Consider the following 12,242-nt stretch of genomic DNA (forward strand, 5'->3'; position numbering starts at 1 on the left):
GGTCAATGTCGGCAAAGAGAAAACCTGTTGTACATCTATGGATACTGTGCATGTATCACTTGTAGGAATGGTAGATAATACATGCTCGCGCTCCACCTTTTCTCAAGCTTTTTCAGCGCGTCTATGATGAAATTCTAGTGAGGTACAATGTACAGCGCTATTGGTTGAGTCATTTAACATTTTACTTTTAAGCAGATCATATGTGTTACAGGTATCTTTCCTTGGGCAGTGAAATACCAGTTTGGGAAGCTGTTCTTTCAATATTTTTTTGTAGTTCAAATATCTAATGTTTGTGGTTGGATAAAGTAGAACAAAAGCATCATACATTCTGCTGTAATTTAAATTTTTTCTTCAAAATAGAAGGGAGCTTTTAGCCCTTGTGCAACGGCTTTCGTCCTTGGGGAAACTTTTGATGTGTTCAACAATGCGTTTTATATCAGCAGCTGTATATTTACTTTCTTTGTTATTATTTCCCCTACGTTCAATGTAGGTAACATCAACACTCTTTTTTTGCTTTTACCGAGGTTTCCATTCTTCACCTGGTAATTTTGTGTATTTCCAGAAAGCTTTTTCGGCAAATTTGAAAATGTCTGCCTTTGTCATCAAGAACTCTGCGTCCCTCCTTGGGCTCTTTGTAAGAACCATGGCGCCTTTTTCTAAAGTTGCATACACTTATGTTTCCCATCAAATAAGAGTTTTGCTTAACATTATCACCTAATTCGTAGAACTGATTGAATATCTTTAATTTTTGTTCCAATGCAATGTCTGAAACCTACAACAAACAAGCATGAGAATTAGAGGCATTAAGGGGAGCTGGAATGCCCTATCCCAACAATGTTAAATTTAGTGACTTGGCTTCAACGTGTTTCAGGAACCATTGTAACCATTGACATGAAACTTTTTACAGGATATTAAACTGTATGTTCTGAGTCTACTGAATTACAATAATTGCATTTCAGCCACTGCTTGCAGAAATACAATTTTTTATTTACACAGTTAAAATTTTGTGTGCTTTTTGTACATTATCCTAAATAATTTTAATTATACATAACATTATGTTCTTCTTTTAGTTCAGTAGACTCAGGATACGTATGGTATTACTCCCTGAAAATTTGAATACTCTACTAGAAGTGGTTTCTGAGATTTAGGGGAAAATGCAACTGAAAACGTAAACGTTCAGGAATGGCTTCTAAAGTTTCAAAAGACTGTAACTCATTTAATATGTGCTTCATTTTTTATATTTAGTCACTCAGAATCACCCTCCACCATACTATATATCATCCCCTTGATCTTTTTTCAAGTTTTTCCTCCTTTACTTCTTTCTGGACTCCTTTGTGGCCAACTGTGCTGCATATTCTGCTTTATCAATGCGAACCTCGTCCATACATTCAAGTTCTCTGATGCAGTTTGCTCCAGAATTAATTCCCATATACTCTAGCTCTTTTACCTACCACTGTTGCCGTCATTAATAGCAATAACAGCATCAATGACCCCTTCCACAGGCCCCACTTTAGCGTCTTCATTGCAACAAAAACATCTTTTTGGTTAGTGAGTCCATGTAAGATTATTGAAAGACTCATTGGGCTTTTGAGTCTGACATGCAGACACTTCTTCAGTAATTCAGTATTTGTCAGGTTTTATGAGACCCATGATTGCTGCTGGGATGGAGTGTTGACGGCTGTATGAGTTGTTTAAATACTGGGCATTGTGTAATGAATCAGATCCAGGAGAGCAAAGGTGGTGTACTGGTTTTTCATCAGTTGACACTCTGCGGAAGAAGGTAGCCTATGTTGTATGCTTCATTTTCAACAAATCCTCAGTATTATTTCTAATGGCCGTCCCATAATACCGCTGTAGTTCATCAATCATTTTGTCTGTCAGCCTGACTCCTATGGTTCGACATACAATGTGTGTTCATACCATGAAACAATACAATACTGTTTTTGATAGTGCTACCAATACAAACACATAATTTAACGCTCATAACACAGAAGTCTATAGCCTTCTATATAAACAATTACCGATTTCATTAAATTTTGAAGTAATCCATGTAAAAATTTTAACATTTTCAACTGCTGTAGATTATACTAAAAAATCAAATAGAATACTCCCCATTTGAGTTTAGAAGTGATACACAGTGTGTAAATTTTATGTTAATAAACCAGAATAACTCGAAAAATAAGCGTCACACGAAAAAATGTGTAGAATCCAAAGTCGATTAATTACGGAGGGGGACATCTGCTGCTGCTAAAATTAGTCCGCCCCCCTCTGAGCCCCCTGTGTGTGAGGTGGGAGGCAATTTTAAAATTTCAGATGGGAACCCCATTTTTATTGCATAATCAGATTCTACATAAAAAACTATGTACATTTTGTTTGAAACATTTGTTTTCATTCTTGGTATTTGGTATTCTAATTCAAGGAAATTCGCTATAACTAAAACTCTCCCTCTCTCCCCATAAGCTGGGGTTTGAGAGAGAGGAATTAGAGTTTTACAAATCTTGACCCAAATACAAAATTAATTTTTTCTGCAGATTCAGGTAAGTTGTTTATTTCGTGGTCATGAGGCCATACAACGTTTAATTATGAAACAAATCATCTGACTACCTAACTAACTAATCAAACATCCTACTTACTAACGACTGAACTAATTTTTTTATTTATCCATAACCATTTTCCACGCAAAAATGAGAACATGAATTTTCTTGAATTACAGTGCTGACTACCAAGAATCAAAACAAATGCTTATGACAAAATGTATATAGTTTTTATGTAGAATCTGATTCTACAATAAATAATGGGGGTTCACATTTGAAATTTGAAAGTTGCCTCCAGCCCCACCCCATGGTGTCCTAATTTTAGCTCCAGCTGATGTCCCCTCGAAAATAATCAACTTTGGATGCTTATTTTTCGAGTTATTGTCGTTTCTCAACTTAACATTTACACCCTGTATATATCATTTTAGTCGAAAAATTGCTAATTTTATAGTGAGATAAAAATCCAAAAATGTGAAAAAATATTTTTCCATTCTAACTCCCATTAAATGATTTGTGACTGCCACAAATAACCTGTTTGTTTGCTACTCTCCACAGTTAGTAGGAACCAAGTCAAACACAACCTAATGTGGTCTGCATAATCTAAACATTGGTTAGTTTCAGATACCACAGAAAAACCATAATCAAGCGAAGTTTAAAAAAAACCCTTATTCCTAAGGTGTTAAAGTTATCAAATGCAATTACCTCATCAGATGGAGGTTGTGTTTGAGGTACAGTAACTTTCTTATTGTTCCCATATGTTTTCCTCCCGCCACGGAGCTTCTTATTTATTTGTGAAACACTACCTTCACCTCTTTCCGATCTTTTCTTATTTCTTCCATCACATAAATCACAATAGTAAACACAACAGTCAGAGCTAGTCACTGCAACTTGAACACACTCGAACCTCAAAATAGAAACAAAGGCATGGGCACATAGTGCAGATTTTGTTTCAGACCAGGTGGCACTTAGCACCTGGCGCATTTTGGTTGCAGTGTTTCAAAAACAACTTCCACACTGTTTGCTAGACAGCCTGGTTTTTACTGGTGATGGTTAGGCACATAGCCCATTTTTGACAATAAAACGAATTTTTTTATTTTTGACACTTGGATCAGATTTTATAATTAGTTAACATCTGTGCAAGATGCCAAAATATTTTTTCAATGTTTTTATGACAGTTATCATTCTGGTGTTGCACATAAAATAAAAAATTGACAATTGAAGATGATCAGTGGAAAAAGTTTTGTATAGTTGAAACTCCACCAAGAATTTTGTGACAGTGACAATTAATTTACATCCATCAAAAATGCATATGAAATTATTCAGCTTTTCAAAAAGGAAATGCTGATGAGTATTATTAACATTTTAAATTGCTGTGACAGCCATTTCGTAAACAAAATAATACATTTATGATTTAATTCATAATACTTTAGATTATTAACTAAATTTTAAATTTGCTATATTTTTTAAAACAATTAAGAAAATAAAATAAAAATCGAGCTTGCAGATAGGATAAATCCATCTTGGCCAATGACCTTCCTGCATCGTAGTGACGGAGCTACTTCGCCTATTTGCTACTGTACTGCTTATGACACTTATATGAGGTCTGTATGGACTATGTTTAAAACTTAGGGTCCTTTTTGCGAATTTTTTTGGATAGTGTGTTTTCAGAATTATATAAGTGCACATCCTTGAGGTATACTACTAACCTACTAAGTCTCGTCCCCAATGGAATTTCCGAGAATGGAAGCCCCTTGTCAGACAGCTGTCATCAACAACAAATAACAAAAAATAACAAAGACATGAAATAACAACTGATATCAGCCATGAAAAATCGATCTAACGAAAGCACAATGAAACAAAGATTGGATAATATAGAACGCCTATATATTGGAAAGAAATGGGTTTGGGAGTCATGTGATCAAGAACAAATGATGACATTAGCCATCAAAACTGTTTTCCCAAGAAACAATGATGGTACTTGATGTGATGTGATGAGCAGTGTGTTACAAAAAATTTAAACAGAGAAAATGTTGTGAGGAAGGCAAATGCAAGACTGTGTTTTATTGGCAGAATACTTAGAAAATGTAACAGATCTACTAAAGACACTGCCTACACTACTCTTGTCCATCCTCTTTTGGAGTAACGCTGCGAAGTTTGGGATCCTTGCCATATAGGATTAACATAGTACATCGAGAAAGTTCAACGAAGAGCAACACGTTTTGTATTATCGCGAAATATAGGAGAGAGTGTCATGGACATAACATACGGTTTGGGACAGACACTGTAGTGCCGCAGCTATTATGTGACTGCAGATTTTTCAAGTACGTTTTGTTACATTTTGGCAAGCGGTTTTGCAGTATGCTAGCATTCGGGCGCGGCAGACTTGTGGTCTCCCATATGCGTCATAGCCACACCTGTCACTAAAGCAGACTGTGAGAATTCTCACTGTGTCACGTACTAGAAGCACTGATTCACCTCACCTAAGAAACTAAATAACTATGTTAAATATTATCTGTTTTATTCCAAATTCGGTACCTGAGCTTTTGTTATTCAGACGAACTTTTTGTCAAAATTGTGCTGCCTATAATAGTTTCAGGGATATAAAAAAACCTGTTAAATAAGTACTTAACTGACACTTAAGAAAGTAAATTCAGCTACGAACTATAATAGTTTATCTTTTGATATTATTTGAGAACATTAACAGAACTCTCAGTGTGCAGATTTAATTAGTTGAGATTTTCATATTAAAACTTTAATTTTCATTTTTGTAATATAAAATTTGGACAAAATTATTATTTGTGTCTTCTGTCCTTGTGAGAGTAAATGAAAGTGGGTGAGAGTGTGTATGTGGGACATACGTCAAATTTCAAGATAAATTTTATATAATGCATTATGCAAACATATCGTGGAAAAGATGTTTGTACCCACATTGCTGATGACGTATGTCCAAGCGTACTTGTCTTTATAAGAAGGCAGCCAGAATAGTTATTTGTAGAGTAATGTTTTCCTAAATTTATCTCAAGATTAATTTTCGTTTAGTTTCAAGTAATAATCATTATAGTAATAACTTGCTTGTTGAAGTAACGCCAATGAATCTGATGTAATGATTGGCCTAAAACAGTTTAGGTGCAAATATGGTCTTGAAAGATTGACCTGATTGGCTGGTCATTTGATCAACCAATCAGAGTGAAGTCTGCCGCAGTGAGTCATGGACTAGGTGCCGAAAGAGAAGGTCATGTTAGACGTGTCCGAAAAAGTTATTTGTAAAATGAAGAAGTGACTGTTATTTCGCGTTCGGTTTATATCGCCGTGCAAGCAGATGCATTTACGAACAGTTCTGTGAAGTTTAGGAGATTTTGGAGTGATTGTTGTAGAGAAAAACGTGTGTGAAACTATCGGCCTTTGTGAAGAATTCTGCGTGACGTGTTCAGTATGCATTTACAGAACATTTTTTGGAGAGTATCTTCCACTGAAAAGCACCGAGTGCGAAACTCATTTCGTAGCAGAGTATTGACTGTATTAATCTCGTAATATTCTGGGTTGGACTTAGTACATTTCTGGCTGTCTAGCGTGTGATATAAGCTGAATGAACTAGTAGTAGATGTGCTATCGACGTAAATGTGGGTTTGTTGACACCGTAACTAAAAGACAATAAAAAACATCAGTAATCGGACATTTTCAATGAAGGAAGGAAGCAACCACTTTTGCCCGTTATTACTAGAGATTTACAGGTTAATTTTTTTACCTGAGTTATGTGGACTATGCAGTCGTAAGTATGGATGACTGTTTTCTTCAACGCTCCTTTTAACATCATCTACATAGTACCTATGAATGGATAGTGAACGAACGCTATACTGAGGTCGGTGTACATTAATCTGCATCTTGCTTCACTCAGTGCTAGCGAACCAGCCCACCACAAAACTATTAAAACAAAGGCGTTTTTCGTTGCTGCGGAATCTTCTCGTGAAATTTCAACTTTCTCCTCTGAATGCGAAAATATTTTGTTGACGCCGACCTACATAGGGAGAAACGATCATCATAATAAAATTAGGGAAATCAGAGCTCACACAGAAAGATATAGGTGTTCGTTTTTCCTACACACTGTTTGAGCGTGGAAGAGTAGAGAATTATTGTGAAGGTAGTTCGATGAACTCCCTGACAGACACTTAAGTGTGATTTGCAGAGTATCCATGTTGATGTAGATGTTGATGAATATCGTCCATTGTGTTAAAATTAAATTTAAACTCGTTGATGCCGCCATCCCAAATATGTTGTGGAATGTTTTGTCATGTTGTGATGCGACATCGTGTGATGGCCAGTGTCAATTTGCCTTAACTCCCATTATATAGTGTTCGATGTGTTTGCTTGTATATATTTTCGGTAACAACTAAATATCGCTGATTTGAAATATTGTTGCACTTCTGCACATTTTACCATACAAAATGGATAAAGAACATTGCTTATGAAGTTTACTTTGGACATTAAGAAACTTTAACGCTGTTAATTCCTCAATTCTGATAATATACGCTGACATTTTGTATCATGGATGGTAACTCACAACCTCACCTTGACGTTTCGTCCTGGGCTTGAAATGACATGACGTGACACAAGTTGATTACACTCTGGTGTGCTGGTGACATGATAGCCAGCATGGCCTGGTCTTAAGCCATCAGCAAATATGACGAATTAACTAATCTCAACATGGTGCTCTGCCAGGTTCGTGATATCACGTCCTGGAGTTTCACATTCAGGAGCCACTTCGTCACGTGAAACACAAAATAAATTCTGTGATATTTCGGCACTGTGCCATGAAATATAGAACCAATCGGATACAAGGACGCTTCCTATATCACAAGCAGAATACACTTTATTTGTCATGTTCAGTAGAAGCCCATATTCAGTGGGTTTTTTGTTGTACATTACAACCTACGAATCTTTGCTGTTTCTAGGCACTGGCACATTGAATGTTGTAATAAAATGTTGTTTTCTTGTAATAAAATGACGGGAATCGTCATATCGCTGGTTAAACGATTTTCGTATTTAGATATTTATAACTGGTGTGTTATGAGTGCACTACAAGCCATTTTAAGGCAATAACGCATTGAAGATTCATAAAAATGTCATTCTTGTTAGGATTTGTTATAATTAAATATGAGTTAAAAATAACATTTTGGCGATTAAAAGCAGTTAGAAGACTAAGATAAAACACAAGGCCACTAGTAGCGCAGTTTCAACACAGAGTAGTTGGCAGAGGCACCATGTTACATAACTGTGGTAGTGCGGTAGAGGGTTCATATCCTACTACATGCAATTTTTTTCACTTTCGAGTTTTCTAAAAGGTTATGGTACTGTCTTACAAAGTTAACAGAAATAATTTATGTATTATTTGATTTTATGTAAATATAAGTGCATTCTCTGTAAGGACAGAGTTTGTTCGATTTGGTTAACTTTTATTAGCTGATGTCTTTACTGAGTGAGCATGTATCACTGATTTTTATCTTATTATACATTCATGGACATTAATGTTTTTATACACACACATCTCATATAGAACTACATTACTAGCATATGATTAAGAGAGAAAATGTGCGTTTTTACAAAGGTCATGTAATTCTACTTGCATCCATCTTCGTGAACAAATTGTATTGTCTGCGAGTCAAATAAAGCCAATGACTGCAGCTGAAGAGCGCTGAGAGCGTTAAACCACGTTAACCAGCTCATGTCATTTGCCGATGGCACTGTGTCTGGCGGTGTTGCATATCCCGTCTACATTTTGAATGCTCCCCAACTTTAAATCTATATCTATACTTTGCAAACCACCACGAGATGCATGGCAGAGGGTACATCCCATTGTTCTAGTTGTTAGGGTTTATTCCCATACCATTCATGCATGGAACACGGGAAGGATTGTTTGCGTGCAGTAATTATTGTACTCTTAACCACACGATTCCTATGTGAGTGATACTTAAGGGACTGTAATATATCATTTAAAGATGGTTCTTGAATCTTTATTAATAGACGTTCTTGGTACAATTTACATCTATTTTCAAGAGTCTTCCAGTTCAGTTTCTTCAGTATCTCTGTGACACCCTTCCATGGACGAAACAAACCTGTGACCATTTGTGCTGCCCTGCTATGTATATGTTCAATATCCCCTTCTGTCCTATTTGGTACGTTTCCCACACATCTGAGGAATATTCTAGAACCGGTCACAGGAGTGTTTGTAAAGCAATCTCCTATGTAGACTGCTCTTTAGCTGCCTCCTCCCACGTGCCGATGGGCTGTGATTAACTTCCGATATTTACAGACAATACCGTCGTCAAAACGTTCTCTCCGAGAACTTCAATGTGTCATGAAGTCGTATTGATTTCATGTGTGAACACCTCTATTTGAAATGCTTTGTATAATTTTTGACGTTAAGTGTCAGCCAGAGTGACTTGGCCTTTATTCAGTTGAATCTATATGAACGTCGTGTAACGAACGAATTGGTGGCGATTTATTGCATGCATACCTCCGGTCAAGTATTTGCACAGACAGATCGTTGTATGCGGACCTGGGACTTCCTGCAGGATGCCGAAAATCGATTCATTTGTAGTTTGGTGGTACGGGATATCTTCGTCGTAGAGTCTTTGCCAGTCTCAAGATTTGGTGCTTAAGCGGGAGTTGGGAGCTTGTTGGAATTGTGCGTGCGTATGCAATTTGGGGTGGTGGAGCGTAGAAGCTGGTAATTAACAGTATTATAGTGAAATTAATGTATTAGTGGAATGTTACATAGTATGTGCTGTTTTCACACGATTTGGGTTTCGCATAGAATCATATAACTTTAGAAGCACGTGTGCATGAAAGGTTAGTGTTTACCTCTACCCGTGTGGAAACCAAGTTCATCAAACTTAACAAGTCAAACGTAGTTGACTCAGAAGAGTTATACGCATAATTGGCTCCACAGAGGAGCTCATTTGTGTTCTCATTGTGCAAGGAAAGTGCTTTTATAGTATAATTAACGACGTCATCGGAATATGTTGCAAAATTACGTGATATATCCTGTAAGGAACTTGGACAATTTGCTGAAAACAAGCTAGAGATCGCACTGCTGTAGAGTCCTATTGAGAGGGGGGGGGGGGAGGAATATGAGGCATACATGGTTTACAAAATTTATTTTGCGTCAGGCTGGTCGTTGGCATCATGGTCATGTGTATCTTAAAACTTTTCACTAGTAGAGCTGCATTATTATGAATTTTGTGCAGCTTATTTTATGGTGGTTGTCTACCATTTGGCGCCGACTAATAAGACTAGACCTACTGTAGCTCATTGTATTAAGGTTATGCGAGTTGCTGATAGGTGGTACTCTTTTTAATTTCGTTAAGGTGCACTTATATTTAATTTCAGTCGTGTGTGTCTGTGAGGCATCTAAAGAATGACTAATTTCGGAAGAATATTTTTGTTAGTATTGTCTAGAAGGGTTCTTAATTTTTTTGCGTCATTCGTGCCTGAAGATGTAAGTGTCGAATTGTTCAGATAAGTGTTTAACAAACTGTTGACTAAAATATGCTCACTGCTTTCAGGAATAATGGCTGAAGAGAATGATATTTCAGTTAGTACTGAAGAGAAGACTGACGAAAGCAAAAATGAAAAGACTGATGAAAGCAAAAGTGAGGCAGGGAAAGACGCAGTTTCATGTGAGAGTGTAGCAGACAAAGATGAACCACCTAAAAACGGCGATCTAAAACTGCTGGAGAAACAAATAATCAGGCAGGTCGAGGTAAGAGCCCTTCCCATATTTGAATTTCCTGTCTGTATATGTATGTGCAACAAATTGGGTTTTTTTTTGTAATGTTCTGTTAGGATTACAATGCTCAGCATATTCAATTGACATAACCGATTGTTTCAGTATTACTTTGGAGACATCAATCTTCCACGTGACAGGTTCCTCCAGGAGCAAATTAAGCTTGATGATGGATGGGTGCCCTTAGCAGTGATGTTGAACTTCCAACGTCTATCAAATTTAACAAAGGACACAAGCATAATTGCAAATGCCTTAGAAAAGTCTTCACTTCTTGAGGTTTGTTACTATTTAAAATATATTTAACAAATAAATTTAAGTGTTTCTCAGAGTTTCAGTTGTTAGCATAAAATGTAGTAACAGTTAATGATATAATAGCTACTAGGGTTACAGAGGGTATGCTACGTGATCAAAGAAGCTAGATGTTATCAGCTGCCACTTCTGTTGTATGATAGAATACTTGAGGGAATTCTATTTGAAAGCATGTGAGTACATGCAGATTCGTATGTAGTCTTTAGGTTAACTTTGTTTGGCTAAATTGTCCCATTGTGAGGATAGTTGGTAGTACCCTTCTGCAAAATGTTTGATATTGTACAGCTTTTATCCTGCTGCCAGTTGGTGTACGGAAGTGGAGGGACGAAAGTTTAACCATGTTTATTTTGCCTGAATAATTTTCAGACTGATGATCCAAGTGATGGATGGAAATGTAGCATAGTCAGAATTAGCTGAGAGGTGATAATCAGGTTGTGAGATGAAGTTTGATTACTGTTATCCCTTTCCATCCTAACCTGCACAATTAAGACCAGATGCCACAAAAAACATTTAACTCCAATGTTACACGAAATTTTGAACAAAAATGGTTTCAACTATAGAAAAACAAAACTGTGGACATATTTGGACTGAAAGTAATCTATTCACAATTTCAAGGTTTATAGATGTGATACATTTTATCATGAAAACATAAGTATTCAGGGATAAAAAAAATACACCATAAGTGATGACAGTGTGGTCTGTTGGATCTTGTAGACTGGTTGTGCAAGAAACTGAAATTACTTTTGGTAACATCTGAACATAATCATTGTATCATATAACAGACGAGCTTATTTTCCTTGTGAGAGGCTCTGTTCACAAGAGTGTGAGAGTACTTGTGTGTGCCATCACCAGGATTTTAACTCTGCATATTCCCTACCTCTTGGGGGGGGGGGGGAATTATTTCCTTCTCATACTGACCCTTCTGTCACTGCACCCATCACACAAACTGCCGATATGTTATACAAAAGTAACTGTATAAGTGTTCATGTCAACATGTCTGTTTAGTGTTTCATCTAAGTAGACTGCAAGGCCTGTTGGCCTCAACACGCAGTAAGTACACTGGACACTAAAACTTCACTTTTGCTGCTGCAGTCTGCATTTCATCAGAAATTTCCATCTGACATGTTTTCTAAAAAGTGAACGAAGGGAGTGGAAAAGAGGGACAGATGTCTTCGAGCCAGAACAATTAATATTTTTAGCCCTTGGACACTCCTGTGCTGTAATAAGTACAGTTCTACAAACAAGCTTCTTATTGACATCATCAAATTCTGTAGCTATTTCTTATTTATAGGACTATCCCTTTCTTGGAGAATCTGCACACTTGCATATCTCGATGTGATGTGCTGATATAGCCTAAAGATGATGTGGAAACATCACACCTTTTTTTGTCATTTATGAATTTGCACAACATTTATATTGTTTCTGCCTTCTTCACTGGTGGCTAAATTGGTACAAACTAGACAATTCAAAACAGATTTAGATAGTTTTTGAATAGCTTTTTGTCCTTTACACATTCCAACCATAGTATACATGTAGGTCCTTGCTCCTGCATATCACTCTTACCAAACACACATCAGTGCACCATTCCACCCAAGACTGAAACCACACAATATCCT

The 12,242-nt window shown here is 36.7% G+C and overlaps 1 protein-coding gene across 2 annotated transcripts in view; it reads left to right on the top strand.

Moving 5' to 3' along the window:
- The first annotated feature begins 9,151 nt into the window (after nt 1–9,151).
- LOC126272459 (la protein homolog) overlaps nt 9,152–12,242 on the top strand; it is a 38,697-nt gene continuing 35,606 nt past the window's right edge. Inside the window, exons 1-3 of one of the 2 annotated variants that reach the window (XM_049975338.1) lie at nt 9,152–9,258; nt 10,097–10,293; nt 10,423–10,593. In XM_049975338.1, the coding sequence (XP_049831295.1) occupies nt 10,102–10,293; nt 10,423–10,593 (363 nt within the window). In that variant the 5' untranslated portion in view covers nt 9,152–9,258; nt 10,097–10,101. Of the gene's footprint in view, nt 9,381–10,096; nt 10,294–10,422; nt 10,594–12,242 lie in introns of both variants that reach the window. The other variant, XM_049975337.1, reaches the window with a different exon arrangement.

Source organism: Schistocerca gregaria, chromosome 5 (assembly GCF_023897955.1).
Source record: "Schistocerca gregaria isolate iqSchGreg1 chromosome 5, iqSchGreg1.2, whole genome shotgun sequence".
NCBI classification, from domain to species: Eukaryota; Metazoa; Arthropoda; class Insecta; order Orthoptera; family Acrididae; genus Schistocerca; species Schistocerca gregaria.